General features: G+C 37.5%; 3 protein-coding genes across 3 annotated transcripts; 2 read left to right on the top strand and 1 right to left on the bottom strand.

Annotated features, from left to right (window-relative positions):
- Positions 1-616: 616 nt before the first annotated feature.
- On the top strand, positions 617-1045 carry LOC145131321 (uncharacterized). The gene has a single exon (XM_079066027.1). The coding sequence runs from the start codon at positions 617-619 to the stop codon at positions 1043-1045; it is 429 nt and encodes a 142-aa protein (XP_078922153.1).
- Positions 1046-18992: 17947 nt separating this feature from the next.
- Positions 18993-21681, bottom strand: LOC145129610 (Exostosin family protein). Its single transcript, XM_079064380.1, has 4 exons — positions 21555-21681; positions 20316-21013; positions 19975-20231; positions 18993-19891 (listed from the first exon to the last, which is right to left on the bottom strand). The coding sequence occupies exons 2-4, from the start codon at positions 20959-20961 to the stop codon at positions 19340-19342; spliced, it is 1455 nt and encodes a 484-aa protein (XP_078920506.1). The 5' UTR covers positions 20962-21013; positions 21555-21681; the 3' UTR covers positions 18993-19339.
- A 110-nt stretch (positions 21682-21791) lies between these two features.
- On the top strand, positions 21792-25000 carry LOC145129609 (Tetratricopeptide repeat (TPR)-like superfamily protein). The gene is made up of 8 exons (XM_079064379.1): positions 21792-21960; positions 22323-22507; positions 22599-22831; positions 22916-23165; positions 23263-23408; positions 23524-23729; positions 23819-23943; positions 24211-25000. Coding segments are annotated over exons 1-8 (1728 nt in total). The 5' UTR covers positions 21792-21958; the 3' UTR covers positions 24792-25000.

The following is a 25000-nucleotide window of genomic DNA, read 5'->3' as shown; positions in this document are numbered from 1 at the left end:
TAGTCAATTAGTCATACACACACCTCACAACTGCAACTATCCTACAATCACCATGGATCGAAGCTTAGAAGATATGAAATTCATTGGCTTCTTCGGCATCTTCAAACAATCATTCAAAACTATCTTCTCATGGAAAAAAATCTTCGCACAAATCATTCTTACCTTAATCCTTCCTCTCACAATCATCTTCTTAGCTCACATCGAAATCTCCCGTTATTTGTTCTGGAAACTCGAACGAAATTCATTGCTGCTTGACACCGATTCCTACTATCGACTCCACGTAAGCGCCATCGAATGGCTCTACTACGTCCTATTCAAAATCGCCTACTTCATCCTCCTCACCGTCTTCTCCCTCCTCTCCACCGCCGCCGTCGTCTTCACCATCGCTTCCATCTACAGCGACCGAGAAATCGTTTTCCAAAACGTCATGAAAATCATCCCGAAGGTCTGGAAACGACTCCTTGTCACTTTCGTATTCATATATCTCGCGTTCTTCATCTACGACATAATCGGCGAAGTGGCACTCGTTATAACCAGATCTATCTTTCATTACTCAACCCTGAGTTTACTCCTTACGCTTATCATCCGAATCTTATACGTTATAGGTTTCTTATACATGACCCTCGTTTGTGAATTGGGTAGCGTTGTGACTGTTCTGGAAAATAGCCATGGATATAGAGCTTTGAGGAAAGGTAAGGATCTCGCAAATGGGAAGAAGAAAGTGGGAATGGGAATTGCATTCGTGTTGTATGGTTTTTTGGAGGGATTACTTGTTGTGTATCAGTGGTTCGTAGAATATGGGGGAGTAAATTTCAATTTGGCGATGGTTTGGAGGGTGATGATTGGAATCTTATGTGGGTTTCTGCTTTTGATGTTCTTGCTGCTCATCGTTGTGATCCAAACAGTGCTTTATCTGGTCTGCAAATCGCATCATGGAGAAGCCATTGATAAGCTTAGTTTATCGACGTTTTTAGGAGCTTATATGGGGCAGACGGTGGCCGGCGAGGAAGTCCAGCTTGGAAGACCTCCACATCAACAAGTGTGAAAAGGCTTTGTTGGGCAGTACCTTTTGCATATATTGTTGTACTTTAATGGTGAAACAAGCGTGGGAAATCAAAGCAGTCAAAGTTGTAATTTTGTAGTGGGAAAATGAATTATATGGATAACTATGTTTCAAAATCGTTCAAAAAATACCATTCAAGTTTGGTGTGTCTAAAAAGCATCATCCAAGTAAAACATTTGTATAAAAAACACCAACGAAGTACATTCTTTGTTCAAATTTGACATTTGATAACCGGCAATTACCGGTAAAAAATAAGTAAAGGAAAAAAAACAATAGGAAATGACTCAAAGAGGTAACTATGTTTCAAAATCGTTCAAAAAACACAATCCAAGTTTGGTATGTTCAAAAAACACCATCAAAGTAAACTTTTTGTACAAAAAACACCAACAAACTATATGTTTTGTTCAAATATTACCCACCGGTAACTAGTTCTTATAGGTTAAATGATAACTTGACTTAACTATTATGTCATGGCATGATAATGATTGACAAAACAATAAATGATATATTCCTCCTTTAAAAACCGATTTAGGGTTTCTTCATGAACGAATGACTTATTCTTCTCCTATGATTGCTCGTCTTCTTCTAAAGTGATGATCTCGAACTCAAGTCCAAAACCCTAATTCTTAACTTAAGGCAAAAAGGGCTCCTTTACCCCTGCCTCAATGGACCTCCCTCCCCCTAAGGCCCAAATCCATAAAAAGCCCAAAAAGGCATCCAAGCCCAACTACAAGGCATCTAAGGCCTAATATGGTCTAAGAACCCCCAACATGGCCTTAGCCAAAAAATGACCTGCTACAATCAGGTGGGCCCGAGGCCTAACTTAAACAAGTCTGTGCACAGTCCCATCATATCCGGATGTCGAGCCAGTACGTCCGGCGTACTCCTAGCGTACGCGCAACGTACTCGGCTAGGGTCAAGAACCGCCAATCTTCCGAAGGCCATAACTTCTTCATTCTAAGTGTGATTTCGTCATTCTTTATATCTACGGGAGCTAATTTAGGCATCAGACAGCCATCCTGAGGGTTATGGCCTTCAGATTGCAATTCTTAGTGTTACCTTAATGCTAAATTAGATTTCGTCATTCCAAGGTCCAACCGAGTAGGGACCGAGTGTTCGGTTTGTGTTTGAGCCCAAGGGCATATCAGTAAGTATCAGTTCGAGCCTTTATGAAGTTTAGGTTTATGTTAGAAAAGTTTTAGGGTTTTGGACTTGAGTTCGAGATCATCACTTTAGAAGAAGAAGAGCAATCATAGGAGAAGAAGAAGTCATTCGTTCATGAAGAAACCCTAAATCGGTTTTTAGTGGAGGAATATATCATTTATTGTTTTGTCAATCATTATTATGCCATGTCATAATAGTTAAGCCAAGTTATCATTTAACCTGTAAGAACCAATTACCGGTGGGTAATATTTGAACAAAACATATAGTTTGTTGGTGTTTTTTGTACAAAAAGTTTACTTGGATGGTGTTTTTTGAACATACCAAACTTGGATGGTGTTTTTTGAACGATTTTGAAACATAGTTACCTCTTTGAGTCATTTCCTATTGTTTTTTTCCTTTACTTATTTTTTACCGGTAATTGCCGGTTACCAAAGGTCAAATTTGAACAAAGAATGTTCTTTGTTGGTGTTTTTTATACAAATGCTTTACTTGGATGGTGTTTTTTGAACACACCAAACTTGAATGATATTTTTTGAACGATTTTGAAACATAGTTACCCATATAAGTCATTTTCCCTTTTGTAAATGTTCAGGTCATATTTTCATGTCTAAATCCAGTGTTTGAGCTTTATGTAAAAAGCAAAAACTATTGTGCATTTTTTTAAAAAGAATGATGTACGCAATTACAAGTACTTGACGAGAGACATTTTTCAAAAAAAAAAGTTTTCTTTTTTTTCTTTTGTATATTAAGTTCTATTAATTAAACTTTGTGGAACCTACAAATAAGTCATGAGATTGGTTTGTGTTATAGTACGAGTATTTTGAATGTTCTGGATTATATAATTATTATCTTTATGGCAAAATAAAATAAAAATAGAAAAAGTTGAATAAAATAAAGCTCTACAATCTAAAAGTTGTTTGCTAAAAGTTAAAGAAGGGTTTTTAGGTATTAATGATTCTTAAACCATCCCCAGTCATGTTATTAGGCTTTTAAACATTTCACATCATTTTTATAATTATTCATATCTATATCTTATACAACTTAAAAAGACTTTTGTCAGAGTTGTTGAAAACACCACATTTCAAAGCCACATGAATTTGGTATAATCTAACCTGTCGTCAGAGAGGACATTGGAGATCTTAGACGATGTCATTCTTTTAGGATTAGAAGCAATGGAAATGGAAATCGAGGGAGGTGGGTGGTGCGAGCTTGAAATGGGTGGGAAATAAGAGGCTTGGTGGAGATGAGAGGCGAGCAAGCAATTCCTTATTTTTCTTTGGCTGATCAAGAGCTATATGAAGCAGCATATAAAGATGATCATGAAGCTTTGCTTGAAGGTGTTTCCATGGTTGGATCCGTTGGCATTCTCCGTCAGCTTGGTGACCTAGCAGAGTCGGTACATTTGTTATTACATTTGTTAGCTTCATCTCTACTGATTTCTGGTCATCTAAAACAAGCCATAAAATGGAAATCAATAACTTTTTTTTGCCCGCCATGTGTTTGTTAAAATGTCAAAGTGAAATGAAACATCTATGCAAGAGCAGGATTTGAAGTGAAGGCTTTGTTCAATACAGATTAAACATCTAAAACAAACCACAGAAATCAGTCAAAGCTTAGTCTCTACGGATTTCCGGTCATCTAAAACAAGCCACACAAATGGAAATCAATAAATTTTCTTTTTGTCTGTCAAGGTTGTGAAAATCGCTCGACGGTCGATTGACGTTAAGCGATTAATCGGACTAGACGGCGATTAATCGGGATCCTCAAAAAATTAGTATTTGAAAATCTGAAAATTCGAAAATTTTAGTATAATATTTTAAAGGGAAATCTCCAGAAAAGTCCTAAAATTTTAGGTCAATTTATGAAAAAGTCCCAAACTAAATTTTGTTTACAGAAAAACACAGAATACTGGTTAAAACTTCGAAAAAACCCTTTTCGGGCGGTTTCGCAGATTTAACCGGTATTTTGTCCTTTTTCGTTAGTTTGCTCAAAATTTTGTGACTTTTTAAAAAATTACTTGATAACCAAAATATTGAGACTTTTCTGAAAATTACCATAAAATTAATGGATATTATTATTAACAAATCATTTATAAACACAAAAAATATTTTTATTATAAAAAAGGAAATACATTTATTGCTAATTTCTAGGAATAAATTGGTTGTCTAAGTACTCATCTATTGCTTGTTGACCACTCAAACTCTTTACGTTCCTCCTATGAATTGTTGTGGATATGATGGTGAGATGTACTCGGATAATGTTCCTTTAATGTTGGTGTTCATCTTATGTTTTTTAACCTAACTACCACTCAACATCCATGCCTCACATGTTAACAACCATCAACTAACACACATCTATCAAATGCGAAAAGTGATCCATGAATGATAGTTTATATGGAAACAAGTGAAGGGTGATTATCTATTTAAATTGTCATTCAAAGTTTACTTTTCACTCTCGATAGATGTGTGTAATTTGATGGTTGTTACCGGGTAATGTATGGAGGTTAGGTGGTAATTAGGTTAAAGAACATAATAAAATATCTATATGTTCAAGAATCGTTGTGTAATGATATTTTCTAATAACATGTGATCATATAGCGTCATGTCTAATAGCACGTAGACACTTATTGCTTGTGTATTAATAAATATCAAGGTTCTAAAAAGCTCGCCATGGCGCGCCATGGCTCCAAGGCTTGTGCCTGCCGCCAAACTTTACCAAAACGCCGCTTTAACTCATATATGTATATAAAATAGAATAATAGATGAAAATACATATAAAAACATTAATTATATACAAAATTGCCGCCTTAAGTCACGCCTTACAAACGACGTGGCTCGCCAAGGCTCGGAAAAGCTTGAGGCTTGACATTGCCGCCAAGTCACGCCTTACGTTATTTAGAACCTTGATAAATATTATCAAATCTTGTATTGGTCACGCCTAACAAGTTAGTTCTTACTATGACACCCACAACGATACATAGGAGGAACATAAGGACTTTGAAGTGGTCAACAAACAATAGAGAAGTACATAGTCAACCATTCTATTCCTAGAAATTAGCTAAATGTATTTCCTTTGTTTATAATAAAAAAATTATATGTTTATAAATTATTTATTAATAATAATATTCATTAATTCCATAGTAATTTTCAGAAAAGTCCCAATATTTTGGTTATCGGGTAATTTTCAAAAAAATCATAATATTTTGAGTAAACTAACGAAAAAAGACAGAATACCGGCTAAATCTTTGAAACCGGGCAAAAAGGGTTTTTTCGAAGTTTAGCCGGTATTCTGTGCTTTTCTGTAAACAAAAATCAGTTTGAGACTTTTTTTATAAATTAGACTAAAATTATAGGAGTTTTTCATAATTTGAAAACTTAAAAATTTGAAAATTTAAAATTTTGGTGTAATATTTGAAAATAAAAAATTTGAATTTTTTAAATATTTACCGTCTATGACCGCCAAGGACCGACCAAGGGCCGTCAAACCCGAGTTTGACCGATTTTGACCAATTTCCGCCAAACACCCTAAGTGTAATCAGTTCAAGGCTTCCAAACGATTTATCGCCGATTTCTGCAACACTGTTATCTACTACATGCTTAAGAGAACATATATGATGCATCTGTATCTCAAATAGAAGAAGAAAGCAACTGATAGCTCATTTTGCCTTTAAAATTTCTATATGTGCACATGTACTTGCTTTTAATAACCATATTGAACATTGTTTATATAGATTTGTATGTGAAATTTATCATTAAACCCGTATAATGACACATTAGTGTATTGTAGATTCCATAAACGATGATGACTCAATCAAATGTAGCTATAGTTGTGTGTGTGAGAGAGAGAGAGAGAGTATATAAGTTAGAGAAAATTTCATAAATGGTCCGTTAGGTGAAATGACGAAAATGCCCTCATGTGCAAGGCACATGAGACATGTTAACGGTGCATCAAACGAACATCCACCCGAAGGGCCATTTGTGTGCAATGTTTGGTCCTTAGATACCATCTCAGAGGAAAAAGTTTTGTAATGACCATTTTGGGGAAAAAGTGTAAGGCTAAAGGACCATTCATGTAATTTACTCTAAAAAAAGGTTTTTAGGGTTTAATGATTCTTAAACTATCTTGTATCATGCCATTACTCTTTTAAACATGTTACATCATTTTTGTAATTATTTATATCTATATCCTATATAATTTAAGAAGACTATTTCCGAGTTGTTGAAAACAATGTATTTTAAGGCAACATTACATGTCTAATTCGACGTTATTTATGGAAACGACATTTAGGAAGCTGTCGTTTTCCGACGTGCCATTCAATTGGGAGATGCTTTTCATTGGGTTACATAAGTGGTGTTTGTTTGTTTTGTTTTGTTTTTTTAAACAACTCTTTTTGAGCATTTATGTTATGTATGCTGGAAGACTGTTTGCTTTTTAGAATACCACATAGCGTCCTCTTATCCATAAGACATTGACTAACGTCTGCGGACGGAAAGACATTTCTCTCAAATGTCATCTAGATTTAAATAAACAAAAAACATAAAATATATAACATAAACATGCTAACGTTGCTCTTTTAATGAGAATGGTTGAATCGGATGTTTATTTTCTACTCGTAATTATCCAAATAAATTTTAGATGTATAATGATAAAAAAAATCATAATTGTTATTTGATTTCATGGTTAGATTATTATTTATTTATTATTATTATTATTATTTTTTTGTAATCCAAATATTGAATGACAAATAAATGAAGAATAACAAACATAAATATCTTAATTACAATAAGTAATATTTGGTTAGTAACAAAAGAGTATTATAAAGAATAATACACAGAAATGTTAGTGGTAATTGAAATAAAACTATCAATTTTTAATAAATAAAAATACATTATAAATTTTGAATGATAAACTTAAATACCTTCCTAAACATTGGATTAAAATTCGGTTTTTTCAGTTAACTGTCCATTACAAAAAAAAATGAATTTTAACCGAATAAAAAAACTAATATTTTACCGGTTTGGTTAATAAAACTGGAAAACTTAAATATACTAGTTTAGTTAAACTGAAATCGGTACGGTTTATCGGAATAACAATGTCATGTTTCGAAATAACAATGTGCGCATTGATAATAATCAAGACGAGGTTGTTACACATGGTACTACAGTGAACCGTAAAAATGTAATTCAATTACGAGATGAAATTGTTAAGCAGTTAATGCAAAATATGAAATGAATTGTTATTGTAAGACTAGAATTATTATGTGGTTATGTCACACCCCGAAACCGATGACGGAAACGTTCCTGGGCGGAGGACGTCATGCGTAGTATCACAACAGTTGTGTCATAGTAAGCGAAGTAAACACAACCATTACATTATAATATGAATATTTACATTGTTCAAAAACATGATTTGTACATAACAGTATATAGCAAAAGTAAAAGACGTGACTTCAGAGTGTTCCGTCTTCTCCAAAAGTTGGCAAGAGTACATGTCTATTGATGCCCTGAGAATACAAGCAGTTTTAAAATATATTAGCATAAAGCTGGTGAGTTCATAAGCATTTGATTCTGGTGAAGGAAATGTTTCTTTGATTATTTGAAAAGTTGTTTCCCAAGAAAATCCCATATTTTCTTATGAAAGAGATTTGATTATCCATTGGTTACACGTTAAACAACCTGCTTTATGAAAGGTTAAGTTATCCCAGGAAAACCCTATATTTTCCTTCAAAGTTGATAGTTGATTTTTGATTATGATACGAGGTGTACAGGTATCTATCATACTTGTATCGATAGATGTAGTTTCTTTGAAAAACCCTGGTTACTCACTGTGAGATGTATTAGCCTTATTACGTAAATAAAACTAATAAGATAGGTAGTGAACTAGATCCTAAGGGCGTTACTGATGCCCTCTAGTAATCAAATCGGTTATTACTTTGAGGTTAGTTCACTGATTTCATTATTACATAAGTAAATTCTCGTTACCTAAGTTGTGAGTGCCATAACCGTACTTAGACTGGATAAGGCACGGACGGGGGCCAGTATCTTTTATGACTTTGTCACCCCTGAACCTAATGGTTCCGCTGTAGCTAGCAACGAGGGTGCGGGATAGTCAGTCCCATATAGATTTATACACAATAGTCACGTTCTCCCTCCAAGAGATTCTGGTTATAAGTCGTAGTCCTCCACTCACGAATCCGGGGGAGTGTTACCAAGGACATGTCTCAAACTTAGCCTAACAAATTTACAAGTAATAATACGAAAATCCTGTTTATGATTTGCATGAATCCTTTGTAAGATAATACATATTATTACATGATTCATAAGTTTCTTGCTTTAGATATGAAAACTGTTTCTACAAGTTGATTTCTTTAATCGATTGGTAAAACGGTTTTCTGAGTTAAAAGCATACTGAACATAAAATCATTTTATGCAAAACGAGATAATTTTGAGCACAAGTTTCCTTGTACTTTTGCTTGTATTCCCCCCTAAAAACATTAAAAACACGAAAAATGTTGGGGTATGAACTCACTGTTTATCGTAGATTCGAAAGCACAGTTGGTTACGAGTGTTGAGTGTCAACCGATGTTTCTCACGCAAATGGATCCTATTAGCATGTGATAACACATATGTGTGTTAGAATTAGGGTGTTTTATGGCTAAACATGACCTGAAACCACCCTAAAGACTTGGAAATGCTTGTCGGGACCCTATATGATCAATTAAGGGAGGTGTACGGCCATTTGAGTGGGTGTGCGGCTGGGTGTGCGGCTGTCTGGCCGCACACGCGGGTGTGCGGCCGCACACACCTTCTTTGGTGTGTTTGGCCCGATTTTGTGATGTTACACACTTTCTAATCCTTCTTAAGACTCATATCTAGGTTATACTAAGCCTAGAGCACTCATATGGACCCACAATTTCGTTAAAAGATGATAAATTCGAGTTTAATATTGATATACAGATCAATTGCACAGGATAAAAGTTTCGGGTTGTCACATCATCCCCCCGTTAGAGGGAATTTCGTCCCGAAATTCGAACATAGAATACAAATCATGAAGTAGGAAAGAGATGGGGATATTTCTGGTTCATCTGATCTTCGCGCTCCCAAGTGAATTCAGGTCCCCGCTTGGCATTCCAGCGAACCTTCACTATCGGGATGCGACTTTGTTTCGTTCGTTTGATCTCTCTATCCATGATTTCGACTGGTTCTTCCACAAAGTTTAGATTCTCGTTGATTTCGATCTCATCGAGAGGGATTGTAAGGGTTTCATCGGATAAGCACTTCTTAAGGTTCGAGACGTGGAAGACGGGATGAATGTTACTAAGCTCTTGAGGTAATTGGAGTTTGTAGGCTACAGGACCGATCCTGGCGAGGATCTCGAACGGTCCTATGTACCTCGGGTTTAGTTTTCCACACTTTCCGAAGCGTATCATGCCTTTCTAGGGTGAGACTTTTAGCAGGACACGGTCTCCAACCTGGAATTCCAAGGGTTTTTGTCGTTTATCGGCGTAGCTCTTTTGTCTATCTCGAGAGGCCTTAAGTCGTTCCCGGATTTGTACGATCTTTTCGGTGGTTTCGCGGATGATTTCTGGACTAGTGAGAGTGCTGTCAGGGACTTGTCCCTTGGCTAGCTGCGTGTCGCCCACCTCAGCCCAGCACAGAGGGGATTTGCACTTGCAACCATAGAGGGCTTCGAAAGGCGCAGCCTTGATGCTGGTATGGTAACTGTTGTTGTATGAAAATTCAACCAAAGGAAGATGAGTGTCCCAAGACGCGCCGAAATCGATGACGCAGGCTCTCAACATGTCTTCCAAGGTTTGGATGGTTCTCTCACTCTGTCCATCTGTTTGAGGATGGTAAGCTGTGCTCATATCCAGTTTAGTTCCAAGAGCCTTCTGTAGTGACTGCCAGAACCTCGAAGTGAACCTGCTATCTCGATCGGAGATAATGGACACAGGCACACCATGCAGTCGAACTATCTCTCGGATGTAGATTCTCGTGAGTCTCTCCATTTTGAAGTTTTCCTTGATTGGCAGGAAATGGGCGGATTTAGTCAGTCAGTCGACAATTACCCAGATGGCGTCGTACCCACTCGGAGATTTGGGTAATTTGGTGATGAAATCCATAGTAATCCTCTCCCACTTCCATTCAGGTATCTCTGGCTGGTGGAGTAGACCTGAGGGCTTCTGATATTCGGCCTTCACCTTGGCGCAAGTCAGGCACTTGCCCACGAAAGTAGCGATCTCTGCTTTCATGTTCGGCCACCAATACAGTTTCTTGAGATCGAGATACATCTTGTCTGATCCTGGGTGAACGGAGTATCTGGTCTTGTGAGCTTCGTTCATTACAACCTTTCTGTAACCACCGAACTTTGGGGTCCAGATCCGGTCCATGAAGTAATAGACTTCGTCTCCCTTGATCTCTAGGTTCTTTTCCATTCCTCTCAAGGCTTCACCCGGCATGTTCTCTGGTCTTAAGGCTTCCAACTGAGCCTCCTTGATTTATGCGGATAAATGGGAATGGATAGTCATGGTCAGTGCCTTCACTCTACGACCTGAGTACTCCTTCCGGCTGAGGGCATCTGCCACCACATTGGCCGTGACGGGATGGTAGCGGATTTCGCACTCGTAATTGCTGAGTAGCTCAACCCATCGCCGTTGTCTCATGTTTAACTCCTTCTGGTCGAAGATATGCTGCAGACTTTTATGGTCAGTGAAGATGGTGCACTTGGTTCCGTAGAGATAATGTCTCTATATCTTCAATGTGAAGACTACTGCTCCCAATTCCAGATCGTGTGTTGTGTAGTTGACTTCGTGTGCTTTCAGCTGTCTTGAGACATAAGCAATGACTTTTCCCCGTTGCATGAGCACACAGCCTAGGCCCTGATTGGATGCATCACAGTAGACAACGAAGTCCTCCGTCCCTTCGGGCAGGGACAAAATAGGTGCGCTGCATAGGGCTCGCTTCAATGTTTGGAACGCAGTGTCTTGCTTCTCACTCCATCAAAAGGGTACGCCTTTCTGAGTCAGAGTGGTTAAGGGTTTGGCAATTCTGGAGAAATTATGGATAAATCTACGATAGTAGCCAGCGAGACCCAAGAATTGACGGATTTCTGTGGGTGTCTTCGGTGCTGACCAGTTTTCTATCGCTTTGATTTTGGAGGGGTCCAGGTGTATGCCTTCCTCGCTTACCACGTGACCTAGGAAGGTTACTTTTCGAATCCAGAATTCGCACTTGGAGAACTTCGCGAACAACTTCTCCGTCCTTAAAGTTTCCAGCACTGATCTCAAGTGTTGTCTGTGATCTTCCTCGCTTCTTGAGTAGACAAGTTTATCGTCGATGAACACGATGACTAACTTGTCCAGGAAAGGACGGCACACCCGGTTCATCAGGTCCATGAACACAGCCGGTGCGTTGGTTAGACCGAAGGGCATAACTACGAACTCGTAGTGACCATGTCGAGTCTGAAATGCTATTTTAGGAATATCACCATCATGGACTCGTAGCTGATGGTACCCTGATCTTAAATCTATTTTCGAGAAGCAACTGGCTCCTTGAAGTTGGTCGAAGAGATTATCGATTCGAGGAAGAGGGTAACGCTTTTTGACTGTGAGCTTGTTCAGCTCCCGATAATCAATACACATCCGAAAGGATCCATCCTTCTTTTTCACGAACAAGATCGGCGCTCCCCAGGGTGAGGAACTCGGTCTGATGAATCCTTTGTTGAGCAGCTCATTGAGCTGACTAGATAGCTCCTGCATTTCTGCTGGTGCTAGGCGATATGGAGATTTAGCTACGGGAGTAGCTCTGGGGAGTAAGTCGATGCGAAACTCGACTTGGCGTTCGGGAGGGATTCCCGGGAGATCTTCGGGAAAAACATCGGGAAAGTTGCAGACTTCGGGGATGCTCTCGAGGTCTTTAACCTCCTGCTTCTCGTTAATGACGTGGGCTAGGAATGCATAACACTCCTTCTGCAGGAGTTTCTAGGCTTTGATGCACGAAATGATGCGAAGGTTTGAACTGAGTTTATCGCCGTAGATTACAAGAGTTTCATCCGGGGAAAGGTTGAGACATATAGCTTTTTCGTAACAAAGGATATCAACATGATTGGGGCTCAGCCAATCCATGCCGATGATGACATCGAAGCTCTTTATGTAAACTGGCATAAGATCGATGGGAAATGAATGGTCGCTCAGAGTAAGGGTACAACCCACGAATATGTCATTAGTGCTCTCTTTCTCACCGTTAGCCATTTCGACGGTAAACGTTTTGGTTAAAGGTTGGGATTTATGTTTAAGAAAATGCTTGAATGCATGACTAACAAAACTTCTTTCAGCACCAGAATCGAAAAGAATGCATGCATAAGAGTTATCGAGGAGGAACGTACCCGTCACAACGGTAGGGTCAGCCACGACCTCCTCTTGCCCCATAGTTAGTACTCTCCCGGTGTTGCCAGTTGTTACTGCCTTTGGGCAGTTCCTCTTGTAATGCCCGATTTCCCCACAGCCGTAACAGGCTTGACCAACACCTGCTCCAGAGGCCTGATCAGTTGGTTGGACTGGGTTTTTGCAGCCTCGAGCCAGGTGGCCCTTTTTACCACAGTTGTTACAGAGCATCTCACGACATGGACCAGGGATGCGGTGATGATAACTGCACTTATTGCACCAAGGGAGGGTACCAGTATACCTGCTAGCAGGTGCTTGAGTAGCAGGAGCAGCGATAGGGGTAGTAGTAGCGTGGACTGCTACCGTTTGTTGTTTCTTTGAGGGTTCCTGCAAAGACTGACCCTTTTTCTGTTTCCAAAATTTTCTTTTCTCACCACTCCCTTTAGCCGGTTCAGGAGTGGCTGTCACTTCATCGAGATCGACTCAATGATCTATGAGGGTCTGCGCCAGAAACTTAGCGCTGTCGAAGGTGTTTGGCCTGGCAGCCAAGACATTTCCTTTGGTCGGCTGGGTCAGCCCCCAAATGTATCTTTCAACCTTTTTGCTTTCCGGGGTGACCATCCCCGGGCAGAGAAGCGCTAGGTCTTTAAATCTAGATGTGTAGGCGGCAATATCAGAACTCTTCATCTTTAGGTTCCAGAGTTCGTGCTCCAGTTTCTGCATTTCGACCCGAGGGCAGTACTCAGCAAGCATGAGCTCTTTCAAGCTCTCCCAACCCATAACATTTGCCACTGGTAGGGTTAGGGATTTGACCCGACCATTCCACCAGGTCAGTGCCCTGTTGGCGAAGGTGCAAGCGGCGAATTTTACTTTGTTGACCTCTGAACAGGAGCAGATTTCGAAAATGGACTCGATCTTTTCGAACCATCGAGTCAGGGCAATAACACCCCCAATGCCGTCGAAGGATGTGGGTTTCGCGTTCATAAAGTCCTTATAAGAACACTCCTTCTGGTGTCCTTGGCCACCTTCCTGATTTTGGGAATAAGTACCACTTCCTTGCCCACTAGATCCGCCAGAATTAACTTGTGCCATTGCGGCAGTCACAGCAGCAGTAACAGCTGCTTGGAACATAACGGGATCGAACTGAGGGGGCGGTGGTGGTGGTGGAGTGTCGTTGTTCCTTCTGATAGGTCTTCTTCGGGGAGGCATCTTGTTCTAAAAAGAATCAGGAAGAAGAGGGTGGTAAGTCCTCTGAATCGAACCAAGAGATATGAAGCAAGAATATATATCTCATTACGATGGTTGGAGTGTTCTACTAAGCGATAAGCAAGGGAAAGTTACTAATGCAAGTAAGTTATCGCTAAGAAATGAATAGGTAGCAATACTAAGAATGAATTTCTACCATGTATTCGGCTCTGACTAAAATACTCCTATAGTATTTTAAGTTGTATGGATACCGGGTAAGTTTAGGCCTGTTGCAACACCAAAGTCACTCCCAAACACATGTTGGTCATGTCTCGAATGAATATAGTTGATCAGGCTATATTGACCCTAGACATGATTACGTAACTACCCAGGTTTAACCGCAGTGTTCAACATCCAAAATACTTTTGTTTTGTTCTACTCGTGATACGGATTCTGGTATGTAGGTATACTTGTATACTTTTTGTAAAAATACTTATATTTTTAAAAGTATACTTTTAGTTCAGAGCACTTCAGCCCCTTAGTGTTTATAGTTGTATACCATGTAAGGTTCGGTATACTTAGTTCACTATAAACAATAGCTCTGATACCAATCTGTCACACCCCGAAACCGATGGCGGAAACGTTCCGGGGCGGAGGACGTCATGCGTAGTATCACAACAGTTGTGTCATAGTAAGCGAAGTAAACACAACCATTACATTATAATATGAATATTTACATTGTTCAAAAACATGATTTGTACATAACAATATATAGCAAAAGTAAAAGACGTGACTTCAGAGTGTTCCGTCTTCTCCAAAAGTTGGCAAGAGTACCTGTCTATTGATGCCCCGAGAATACAAGCAGTTTTAAAATATATCAGCATAAAACTGGTGAGTTCATACCCCTACATTTTCCGTGTTTTTAATGTTTTCAGGGGGTGTCACACCCCGAAACCGATGGCGGAAACGTTCCGAGGCGGAGGACGTCATGCGTAGTATCACAACAGTTGTGTCATAGTAAGCGAAGTAAACACAACCATTACATTATAATATGAATATTTACATTGTTCAAAAACATGATTTATACATAACAGTATATAGCAAAAGTAAAAGACGTGACTTCAGAGTGTTCCGTCTTCTCCAAAAGTTGGCAAGAGTACCTGTCTATTGATGCCCTGAGAATACAAGCAGTTTTAAAATATATCAGCATAAAGCTGGTGAGTTCATAAGCGTTTGATTCCGGTGAAAGAAATGTTTCTTTGATTATTTGAAAAGTTGTTTCCCAAGAAAATCCCATATTTTCTTATGAAAGAGATTTGATTATCCATTGGTTACACGTTAAACAACCTGCTTTATGAAAGGTTAAGTTATCCCAGGAAAACCCTATATTTTCCTTCAAAGTTGATAGTTGATTTTTGATTATAATACGAGGTGTACAGGTATCTATCATACTTGTATCGATAGATGTAGTTTCTTTGAAAAACCCTGGTTACTCACTGTGAGATGTATTAGCCTTATTACGTAAATAAAACTAATAAGATAGGTAGTGAACTAGATCCTAAGGGTGTTACTGATGCCCTCTAGTAATCAAATCGGTTATTACTTTGAGGTTAGTTCATTGATTTCATTATTACATAAGTAAATTCTCGTTACCTAAGTTGTGAGTGCCATAACCGTACTTAGACTGGATAAGGCACGGACGGGGGCCAGTATCTTTTATGACTTTGTCACCCCTGAACCTAACGGTTCCGCTGTAGCTAGCAGCGAGGGTGCGGGTTAGTCAGTCCCATATAGATCTATACACAATAGTCACGTTCTCCCTCCAAGAGATTCTGGTTATAAGTCGTAGTCCTCCACTCACGAATTCGGGGGAGTATTACCAAAGACATGTCTCAAACTTAGCCTAACAAATTTACAAGTAATAATACGAAAATCCTGTTTATGATTTGCATGAATCCTTTGTAAGATAATACATATTATTACATGATTCATCAGTTTCTTGCTTTAGATATGAAAACTGTTTCTACAAGTTGATTTCTTTAATCGATTGGTAAAACGGTTTTCTGAGTTAAAAGCATACTGAACATAAAATCATTTTATGCAAAACGAGATAATTTTGAGCACAAGTTTCCTTGTACTTTTGCTTGTATTCCCCCCTGAAAACATTAAAAACACGGAAAATGTTGGGGTATGAACTCACTGTTTATCGTAGATTCGAAAGCACAGTTGGTTACGAGTGTTGAGTGTCAACCGATGTTTCTCACGCAAATGGATCCTATTAGCATGTGATAACACATATGTGTGTTAGAATTAGGGTGTTTTATGGCTAAACATGACCTGAAACCACCCTAAAGACTTGGAAATGCTTGTCGGGACCCTATATGATCAATTAAGGGAGGTGTACGGCCATTTGAGTGGGTGTGCGGCCAGGCTGCGTGTGCGGTTGCACACAGGAGTGTGCGGCCGTACAGAGTGTGTGTGCGGCCGTACACAGGAGTGTGCAGCCGTACACTCCTCATTTGTGCCCGAAATGTCGATTTTGAGGTGTTCTTGTGCTAATACTAAGTCCTACTAGTAAATGAAGGCCAAACTCTTCACTTTGGAGAGTTTTAGTGTGTGTGCGGCCACCTTATGAAGGTGTGCGGCCGTACACCTTCAAAGGATGAAGAACACGAAGAACACTATGAGTTTTAGGCTTAGATTCAGGTGTCTTACCACTATAACAAGCTGAATAATGGAGTAGTTCACGTTTTTGAGGCCTTTAGAGTGTTCTTGGATGATGTTTCTAGAGAGAGAAAGTAGAGAGAGAGAGAGAGAGAGAGTAGGGTGCAGCCAAAAGAAGAAAATAGTGAATGAAGGGGGTCTCCTTCAATATATAGGGTCGGGTGTGAGGCTGGAGGGTGTGTGCGGCTGGGTGTGCGGCTGGCTGGCCGCACACGCTGGTGTGCGGCCGCACACACCTTCTTTGGTGTGTTTGGCCCGATTTTGTGATGCTACACACTTTCTTATCCTTCTTAAGACTCATATCTAGGTTATACTAAGCCTAGAGCACTCATATGGACCCACAATTTCGTTAAAAGATGATAAATTCGAGTTTAATATTGATATACAGATCAATTGCACATGATAAAAGTTTCGGGTTGTCACAGGTTATATGAATTTTATTTAAGTTTTGAGTGTTGTAGGACTGAAATTATTTAAATTTCAGTGTTGAAAAACTATTTTATGGTTGTAAAATAGTTTATTTGAATTCAAGTTTATTTTAGCAGTCTGCAAACGTTAAAAAACAAACAGTCTTCTTCTTACAGATTGTAGATGTTTGATTAACCTCTTTTTCTACAGAGGTTTGCGGATATAGTCTGTAGACTGCAAATATTTTATCCCTGGAAAAACAAACAACAATATAATGTTATCTTTATGGTAAAACAAAGTAGAAAAAGTTGAATAAACAAGCTCTACAATCTATTGTAGATGTTGTTTGCTAGAAGTTAGAAAAAAAAGGTTCTTAGGGTTTAATGATTCTTAAACCATCCCATATCATGTCATTAGTCTTGTAAACATGTTACATCATATATATATATATATATATATATATATATATATATATATATATAAATAAAAGAATACTTTTGTTGAGTTGTCGAAACACCGTATTTAAATGCCACATGACATATCTAATTCGACTACTTGTGAAAACAACCTGTAGTCAGCCGTCATTTTCCAAAGTGTCATTCAATTGGGAGATGTATTTTTTTTGCTAAATTACGTAATGTTATCTTTATTGAAAAACAAAATAGGAAAAAGTTGAATTAAAAAGCTCTACAATCTATTATAGATGTTGTTTGCTAAAAGTTGGAAAAAAGGTTTTTAGGGTTAATAATTCTTAAACCATATCATGTCATTAGTCCTTTAAACATGTTACATCATTTTTGTAATTATTTATATATAAATATAAGAGTAACTTATGGTTTTGGTATGGTTTACATCTATCTATTGTTTCAGTCTAAATTTTCAAAAATTAGTCATCTCCATGGTTTCCAAAAATTGCATGCGTGGTCCCTAAGAATGTTATCGTCTAAAAACCACATTAAAAGACAAGATGTGCTTCCAAATGACATTTGTCTTAACGGTATTAAAAGTTGACGGATAAGAGTCACTCAGTTAAAGAGGTTACGTTCAAGTCTTGTGGATGAAAGATAATAATTTAGAAGTAAAATAATAAGTGTATGTGTATGCTCTTCTAAAAAATGAACATGTGGTCCTTACATAGGTTAAAAAAAAAGAGGTCAAGGATGAAGTGGGTCACGTATATGAGATTTTAGTGAAAAAAAGAGAACATGTGTCACTTACATAGGTTTAAAAGAAAAAAAAAGTGGTCAAGGGTAAAGTGGGTCACATATATGATACAACCAATGCAACTTTTTAATCTTCAAATTTCGTTTGTCTATATTTTCCTAAATAATTTCGAGCCTACAAACTTTAAAGTAATAACTATAACATGGTGTTTGGTATGATAGAACAAAATGAACACAATATAATAACAATGTAATATAATGAATTATTACATTTTATTGTCATATTTGGTTTTTTGAAATGAATCATTCAAACATGTTGTTTGTTTGTTATGATAAATAAAAAACTAAATAAAGTAAAATTGATAAATAAAGGAAAAAAATATTATCTTATCAAAATAAATTTAATTAAATGAAAAAATTGCATATAAACTGGTAAACATATATTATTTCATTCAAAATACGCAATAGTTGATTTTTTTTATCAATGATCTTAAAAAGTTACAAAATAAAAGGAATTGCACACCATAAAATCTTAAAATATAAATATAATAGAAAAGTATTTTCTTTATCTTAAAAAAAAAAGATTATCAATTTTAAAAATTTCAAAAGGGTTAGTATTTATAGAAGATTATACGAATGCAAATAATTTATACTTATAGTATATATCATTCTATTGCCTAAAGTAATAAAAAAACATTCTTTCCCCATACAAAGAAAATCAACCTACAAGGATTCACATTTCATGAGGAATGTTTCATTCCATTTCTTAATGATAACCAAAAATGATTTTTCTTTATTCCACTGTAATGTTCCATTTTATTCTTTCTTTGATTAATGCATACCAAGAGCTAATTAACTTATCCCATTAGTGATGTTACAAAGAGAGTAAAAAAATAAAATAAAATCAGACGAAACAAATCGGTTAATATTTTTTAGTCGTAACACTATCACATAACAATATCCGTCTCAGTTTTTCGTCTTTGGATCATAAATGACCGAAACATAACGTACTATAACAAACACAACAATTAAATCCCATTATACACAACCCAAAACAAACATTTTCCTACAAAATGTTTACTCTTCCAAGCAACCACAGCCACAACAGCTATCATGTCAGATGTAAATCAGATACACAACAACCCACAAGATACCTCCCATATAACAATTCAATCCACATTGGCACTGAAACTCCACACTGCAGCTGCTGAGATTCGAACCCTTAAACAATTTTTGCTATATTTTCTTAATTCAAGTACAATGACACCGTTGCGGGACCACCACATTCGCCGGTTTCCTCTTCGCTCGAACCACCGCCTCTTTAATCACCGGCAACTTCTCATGCACTTTCCGCCATATAAAATTCACCGCACCATTAACCGGGACCGGACCAACACCACCCGGGTAACCATTATCGTACTCAAAAAACGACTGCACCCGAGCCATGTTTTGTCTAAACTCATCTTTTTGCAAATTTGTATAGCTTTTGAGCCGATTCACAAGCCGATTTGGTTGTAGGGCTTCACTCACGGCTACAAATACCGAAAACTTTGTGTAGTCAATTGTTCCTTCGAATGGGAGCTCGATGTTGTCACTTACAATCACCGGAATACAAAGACTTTGAATGGCATCAAAAAGGCGGCATGAGGTCGGAGTGTCGCCAGCTGGATGTAAGCAAAAGTCGGAATTTCTCATTCCTTTTATTGATTGGTCCTTTCCGGTTGCATTCGGGAATCCTTCTTCCATTATGACTTTGGATTCATCGATTAGTAAATCCCATAGTTTTTCTCGTATTAAACCCCCCTAAACAAAGCAATTTTCACTGAGGATAATGTTGTAATATGAAAATTAAAAGTATGATGAAAAGTAGAAGAGCATGAACATACCCTGTGTCGATGTTTAGCTCCTTTGAAATAAAGAAGAGTTTTGCGTTTTTGATTTTGTGAAATGTCCAACCTCGGGAGCAAATGAGTGTAGGGCACAATAACATCTTTCAGCAATGAAACTTGTGTATGTTGTATCATATGATCAGATGTGTTTCCATTAGCAGCTTTTGAGTCAACCCTATACCACCCACCAAAGTCAACAACAAGCAGAATGGATGAAGCTATCTCCTCTCTAACATGCGACATTGCAACAGGGTCTGTTACAAAGCTTATAATGTAATGCATATGAAATCATAAAAAGGAAGAGTTAATTAAGGAAACAAGAAGAAAGATAATAATACCTGTAACAACAAACACATGATCTCTACCATTTGATCGTTTCCAAGCTTCAGTCCCTTTAACAAAATCCAAAACTTCCCTCTGTCTTGCATAATCCTCATTTCCATCTTTCTTTCTAAAAACCCCTTTTGCAACACCAAGTTGTAACTCAGCACTTATTGTTGCAAAAAAAGGGACAAAAATGACATCAGCTTCTTCAGGAGCAAAAACCCGTTTAGCAAAAGATGTAGTTCTTAATTCTTGTGGTGTTGCCAGGTCACCCATGATCCAGTAATCTGCACTGTACTGTTTGATCAATGGACTCTCGGGATACATTGGAATGTTTTTGATTTTGTTATTGTTCCAAGAATTGGTTGATCGGATTTGGTTGTCTACTTCACTTCCTAACCTTGAATCATGGGACAGAGACCAGTATTTTTCTAGAAGACCATAGTTGAGTGATCGAGGTAGATCTGAAACATATACTTTAATTGAATTGGGGGTAGAAGTGGAAATGAGACATGAAGAGAGTAATGTGGATTTGGATGTTTGATTAGATGATAGAAGAAAGAGGGAGAGTAAGATGGCAAAAAGGAAGGAGATTGAGAGAAAGAAAGTTGAAATTGAACATGTAAAAGGTTTGTTGCTATTGTTATATTTGGGCGCCATTGTTTTCACTTGATTTTAGCTCATTTTTCCCTGAAGAGAACTCTAATTACTCCTGCAACATAAACGCCAATTTTATCATTAGGTTCATTCGAAAGTTTGATGCTACTATACACGTATAAATAAATCTATGCTGCTATTTCTTGCATTTAGCTCTAAACATAAAACATAAATTAGGTTCCAGAACAAAAATAAGACTCATGATTTCAGTAGTGATAAAAATCACTCTCAATAATCAATGAAATATTATTTTTTGCGGAAATACAGCAAATTCGTGTTCATCTTCAATAATGTTAATCTATTTGATTGATCTGCATTTCGCTACAGAAGAAACGGGATCCAACTGTGACATTTTTAAATCACAAACCTCACCAGATTCAAACACAAACACAGAGGGTAGAGAAGTAAACAAAAAAAATCCAAAAAACTGATAATCAGAAGTTTGATCAATTCAAGAAAAGAATCCAGTAGAAAATTCGTAACTGATCAGAACGTAGTAAAACCTAAATTGGAGTGTCGAGCTGTCATTGGGTGAGATCTGGATAAGCACATAGGATTCTGATACAGATAACATAAATGGTGTCAGTATAACTTACTTGATTGCCGTCCGGCCGGAGGCGGAGAGGTCGGCGAGATACTGCCGGAGACGGCGTCTATTGAACTGTGGAATCTGGACCCGTGCAGGGGAATTGAGAGGCTTCTATGTGACAAATTGATTTAATTTAATTTTATCATTGGTCCTCTAACTTTACATGATCTTTCACTCCTCCCCTTGTACTTTTGTTATTTTTATACAAATAAACTGCACTTTTACAACCATAATTCCTCCGGTTCTATCCAAAATTTCAGCGCTTGAACAACTAGTGACCGTTTACACAACGAGATATGATTATATGAATTTGTTTTCTTCTCCGAATTTTTCTGCAGATATTTTCATGCTCTCTCACACCGATTCCACGGCAACAGAAGGTCTATCTTCATCTCGTCAGTCGAATTCTAGATGTAAGTTTCTCTTTCTCACGATTATTTGCAACAAAAACCACTTTAAGAATTTTACAGGAAAGATAATTTATCGACGAGTGATTAGCAAAATAGGAATTAATTGAATAAAATCGCAATCGAAGTACAATGCTTACGAGATTGTGGTGTTTGACAATCCATAAATGAGTAATTAGCATTTTCAAGTTGTGAATTTTACAGGACATATGCATTTACTATTTAGTGATGAGTGGTAAGGAAATAAGAGATGAATGGAACAAATCACAATCGAAGTACAATGCTGATGAAGTTTTTGTATGGGTGCAATGTACATTTTCTGAAGTAATTCCATATCTTTTTCTTAGTGTTGAACTTGCTGTTTGTAGGCTGACTATCAAATTTGCTGCAAATTATTTCCTTATCTACCCAAGAAGTTGCAAGTGCAACCATGGATGGACAGCCAGAAATTCTGATGCTCAGCCTAGAGACAAATTCAAACGTGATAGTCTTTACATAGACAAGCAGGGGAAATTAAGAAACTTCAATCACAAAAAAGTTTCAAGGAAAAGAGGTATGTAAAAAAGTTCTTTTTTCATTATCTTAGAATCTAAAGTATTGTTTTAATAATCTTATGAAATGCATATTATATTATTTCTGTATAGGGGGTTCTTTAAGGGGACAGGGATGGAAATATGGATCAGGGTTTGTGGATGGAATATTTCCAGTGTTAAGTCCTGATGCACAACAGATTTTGAACTTCATGAAAAAGGAAAGTGATGTGAACAGGGTATGGGATGCTCTTAATAGTCTTCCTCCCACTCACACTACATGGGATGATATCATCAATGTTGCTGTTCAATTTCGTCTCAATAAAAGATGGGATCCAATCATATTGGTAACTAACAACCATTTTGGTGTCTTTATATTACATTTGTGACATATTTGTTTGATCATTTGTCAACATCTACTCTCATTACAGATGTGTGAATGGATATTGTACAGGAGTAGTTTCCAGCCAGATGTCATTTGCTACAATTTACTTATAGATGCTTTTGGCCAAAAGTCATCCCCTGAAAAAGCAGAATCTACTTATTTCAACCTACTTGAAGCTAGATGCATTCCTACTGAGGACACTTATGCCCTTCTTCTAAGAGCCTATTGTACATCTGGATTACTAGACAAAGCTGAAGCTGTCTTTATGGAAATGAAGAATTACAGTCTTCCACCAAGTATTACAGCATCCTTATTACATCATTGCAATTTCTATCGGATGATATAAATTATAACAAATATAAATATATGAAAGTATATTGCTATTTCTTGCAGGTGCTGTGGTGTATAATGCCTATATTGATGGGCTGATAAAGGGAAGAAACTCACAGAAAGCTGTAGAGATTTTCCAAAGGATGAAGAGAAATTGCTGCCAACCCTCTACTGATACCTATACAATGTTGATAAACTTATACGGGAAGGTGATAAAAATTGCAGTTTTCATTTATTAAAAAAAAACAATATATTTTATCTATTGAAGTTCTTTTCTTGTTCACCTTTTTGCAAGGTTTTAAGTTTGTTTTGTATACTTTCCAGGCAAATCGTTCATACATGGCTTTGAAGGTGTTCAATGAAATGAAAAGTCAAAAGTGCAAACCGAATATTTGTAGTTATACTGCTTTGATAAATGCATTTGCTAGAGAAGGACTTTGTGAGAAAGCAGAAGATGTATTTGAGCAGCTACAAGAAGCTGGAATTGAGCCTGATGTTTATGCTTATAATGCACTCATGGAAGCTTACAGGTCATCATTTAACATTTTCATCTTGTGGGTCCCTTTTATTATGATCTTTTTTGACATAATGTAACAAATTTTGTATATTTTTCCAACAGCCGGGCAGGTTTTCCTTATGGTGCTGCAGAAATCTTTTCATTAATGCAGCATATGGGATGTGAACCAGATAGAGCATCATTTAACATCATGGTTGATGCGTATGGAAGATCTGGTCTTCATGAGGGTAAGAAAAAGCTTTTTAATTCTTTTTTCACGTGGTTGCCAAGTTTAGAAATTTTTGTACAAAGTGATTTTTTTAGTCAAAACTACGTCGTTTTGGGTGCTTCTACGCCAAAAATTAGATGCATAACAACCACATATTCACTATTCATATATATGGGGACAGTGAATATGCAATTGTACTATGACATTCACATTGCTATAATTAGGTAAAATTTCAAAGTACAATGTTGTAAATGTCATTCTCGATTGTTTTTATTTCTTTGTGTAGATGCTCGATTAGTATTTGAGGAAATGAAAAGGCTAGGAATTGAGCCAACAATGAAATCACATATGGTGCTTCTATCTGCCTACTCAAAAGTTGGCAACATTATAAAATGCGAAGAAATAGTGACAAGAATGCACAAGTCCGGACTCGACCCCGACACATTTGTGCTCAACACCATGCTAAACGTCTACGGGCGTTTTGGTCATTTCAAAAAGATGGAACAAGTTTTATCCGTTATGGAAAACAACAAACCATACGTACCCGATATCACAACATACAATATCTTGATCAACATTTATGGACGTGCGGGATATTTTGAACAAATGGAAGAGATTTTCCGACTGTTGCCCTCCAAGAAGTTGCAACGGGATGTGGTGACGTGGACTTCTAGGCTTGGAGCGTATTCTAGGAAGAAACAATATTCGAAGTGTTTGGAAATATTTGAGGAAATGATCACGGATGGATGTTATCCGGATGGGGGAACTGCGAGAGTGCTTCTTTCGGCTTGTTCCACTAAGGAGCAAGTCGAACAAGTGTCGTTGGTTCTTAGGACAATGCATAAGGATATGAAGTTAGATGTATAAGTTTCATGGTTTGCTTTTGTGTATAAGCAGATGAAGGTTTGAATCTCAGCAGCTGCAGTGTAAGAGTTTCAATTCCATTATGAATTGGGTTCGTTGGATACTCGTGCTACCCACTTGTTCGCTGCTGTATACATGATTTACATCTCACATATGTAATAGCGGGCCACTAGGTTTTTTGGTTATTTATATATGTTTTTTATTTTTATAAA

This window comes from Lactuca virosa, chromosome 8 (assembly GCF_052849685.1).
Source record: "Lactuca virosa cultivar CGN04683 chromosome 8, Lactuca_virosa_CGN04683_v6, whole genome shotgun sequence".
Taxonomy (NCBI): Eukaryota; Viridiplantae; Streptophyta; class Magnoliopsida; order Asterales; family Asteraceae; genus Lactuca; species Lactuca virosa.
Note: the sequence above shows the minus strand (reverse complement) of the source record. Positions and strands in the feature narration are given on the sequence as shown.

Excerpts from the sequence above, each read along its gene's own strand:
- LOC145131321 (XM_079066027.1), top strand. The coding sequence starts at position 617 with ATGACCCTCGTTTGTGAATTGGGTAGCGTTGTGACTGTTCTGGAAAAT.
- LOC145129610 (XM_079064380.1), bottom strand. The coding sequence starts at position 20,961 with ATGGCGCCCAAATATAACAATAGCAACAAACCTTTTACATGTTCAATT. Across the intron at positions 20,232-20,315 it reads TCATGTGTTTGTTGTTACAG|ACCCTGTTGCAATGTCGCAT; the intron begins GTATTATTATCT and ends GCTTTGTAACAG. Across the intron at positions 19,892-19,974 it reads GAGCTAAACATCGACACAGG|GGGGGTTTAATACGAGAAAA; the intron begins GTATGTTCATGC and ends TGCTTTGTTTAG.
- LOC145129609 (XM_079064379.1), top strand. Across the intron at positions 23,730-23,818 it reads GCACTCATGGAAGCTTACAG|CCGGGCAGGTTTTCCTTATG; the intron begins GTCATCATTTAA and ends TTTTTCCAACAG. Across the intron at positions 23,944-24,210 it reads AAGATCTGGTCTTCATGAGG|ATGCTCGATTAGTATTTGAG; the intron begins GTAAGAAAAAGC and ends TTCTTTGTGTAG.